Source organism: Corvus brachyrhynchos, unplaced genomic scaffold (genome assembly GCF_000691975.1).
Source record: "Corvus brachyrhynchos isolate BGI_N302 unplaced genomic scaffold, ASM69197v1 scaffold65, whole genome shotgun sequence".
Taxonomy (NCBI): domain Eukaryota; kingdom Metazoa; phylum Chordata; class Aves; order Passeriformes; family Corvidae; genus Corvus; species Corvus brachyrhynchos.
This window is the reverse complement of record NW_008238365.1, coordinates 2,212,247-2,213,298: the sequence shown is the minus strand read 5'-3', so window position 1 is coordinate 2,213,298 and position 1,052 is coordinate 2,212,247. Positions and strand designations below refer to the sequence as shown.

The window sequence follows — 1,052 nt, the reverse complement described above, 5'->3', positions numbered from 1 at the left end:
GGAGGTGAGAGAAAAGAGGGGAAGAGAGGGGGGGGGGGGGGTGACAGGATGAGGGGGTGGCAGCGATGCCCAGCGTAGGGCTGGGGGCCACATGGAGGGACGGGGCTCCCCTGGGGGGCCCGGGGGGCCGCTGTCCCCCATCAGCCCCACACCTTTCTCGCCTTTCTCTCCTTTGGCACCCGGCTCACCTGGGAGAGAGGGGGATGGAGACAGGTGAGATCCCGGCACAACCGCAGCATCCCAGCAGCCAGGGACACCGGGAATGTCCTGGGGACACCGGCAATGCCACAGGGACTCTGGGAATGCCCCAAGGGCACCAGGAACATCTCAGGGACACTGGGAATGCCCCAGGGACACTGGGAACGTCCTGGCAACGCTGGGAACACCCCAGGGACACCCATAACGTCGTGGGGACACTGGGAATATGATGGGGACATCAGGAACGCCCCAGGGACACCGAGAACGCCCCAGGGACGTAGGGAACATTCCGGGGACATTGGGAACGTCTAAGGGACACCGGGAACATGATGGTGACATCGGGAATGCCCCGAAGAGCAGCACGTACCCCGCATGCCCGGCACGCCCTGCCGCCCCTCTCTGCCGATCTGCCCCGGCATCCCCGGGGAGCCGGGGGGTCCCGGCCGGCCGGGCAGCCCGTCCTTCCCGGGGGGACCGGGTCTGCCCGGGGATGCCACCATCTCCACCGGGAAGTGCAGCCGGGAGGTGTAATACGCCATCCGCTCTGCGGGGACAAGGACCGAGCTCAGCGCCGACGGGGACAGGGACACGGGGAGGGTTCCCGGGCCTCGTCGCCATCCCCCCGGTTACCGTCAAACATCTTGTTCAGCTCCTGCCGGATGAACCTCTTGACCTCGTCGTAATTCACCACGTCTCCCTGCGGGGACACGAGGGGACACGCGACGGGCCACGGCCACCGCGCCCCGGCAAAGGGACAGGGTCCTGCCCCCCGACGCGGCCACCCGTCCTTACCATCATCCCCGGGGGTCCCGGTAGCCCGGGGCTGCCCGCGGGGCCCGGCGAGCCCGGGGGTC

The 1,052-nt window shown here is 68.7% G+C and overlaps 1 protein-coding gene across 1 annotated transcript in view; it reads right to left on the bottom strand.

Annotated features, from left to right (window-relative positions):
* COL16A1 (collagen type XVI alpha 1 chain) overlaps positions 1–1,052 on the bottom strand; it is a 47,555-nt gene that overhangs the window by 518 nt on the left and 45,985 nt on the right. Inside the window, exons 54-57 of the mRNA XM_017736110.1 lie at positions 991–1,052; positions 829–895; positions 566–742; positions 70–188 (exon numbers count right to left, since the gene is read on the bottom strand). Coding sequence (XP_017591599.1) covers positions 70–188; positions 566–742; positions 829–895; positions 991–1,052 — 425 coding nt within the window. The remainder of the gene's footprint in view (positions 1–69; positions 189–565; positions 743–828; positions 896–990) is intronic.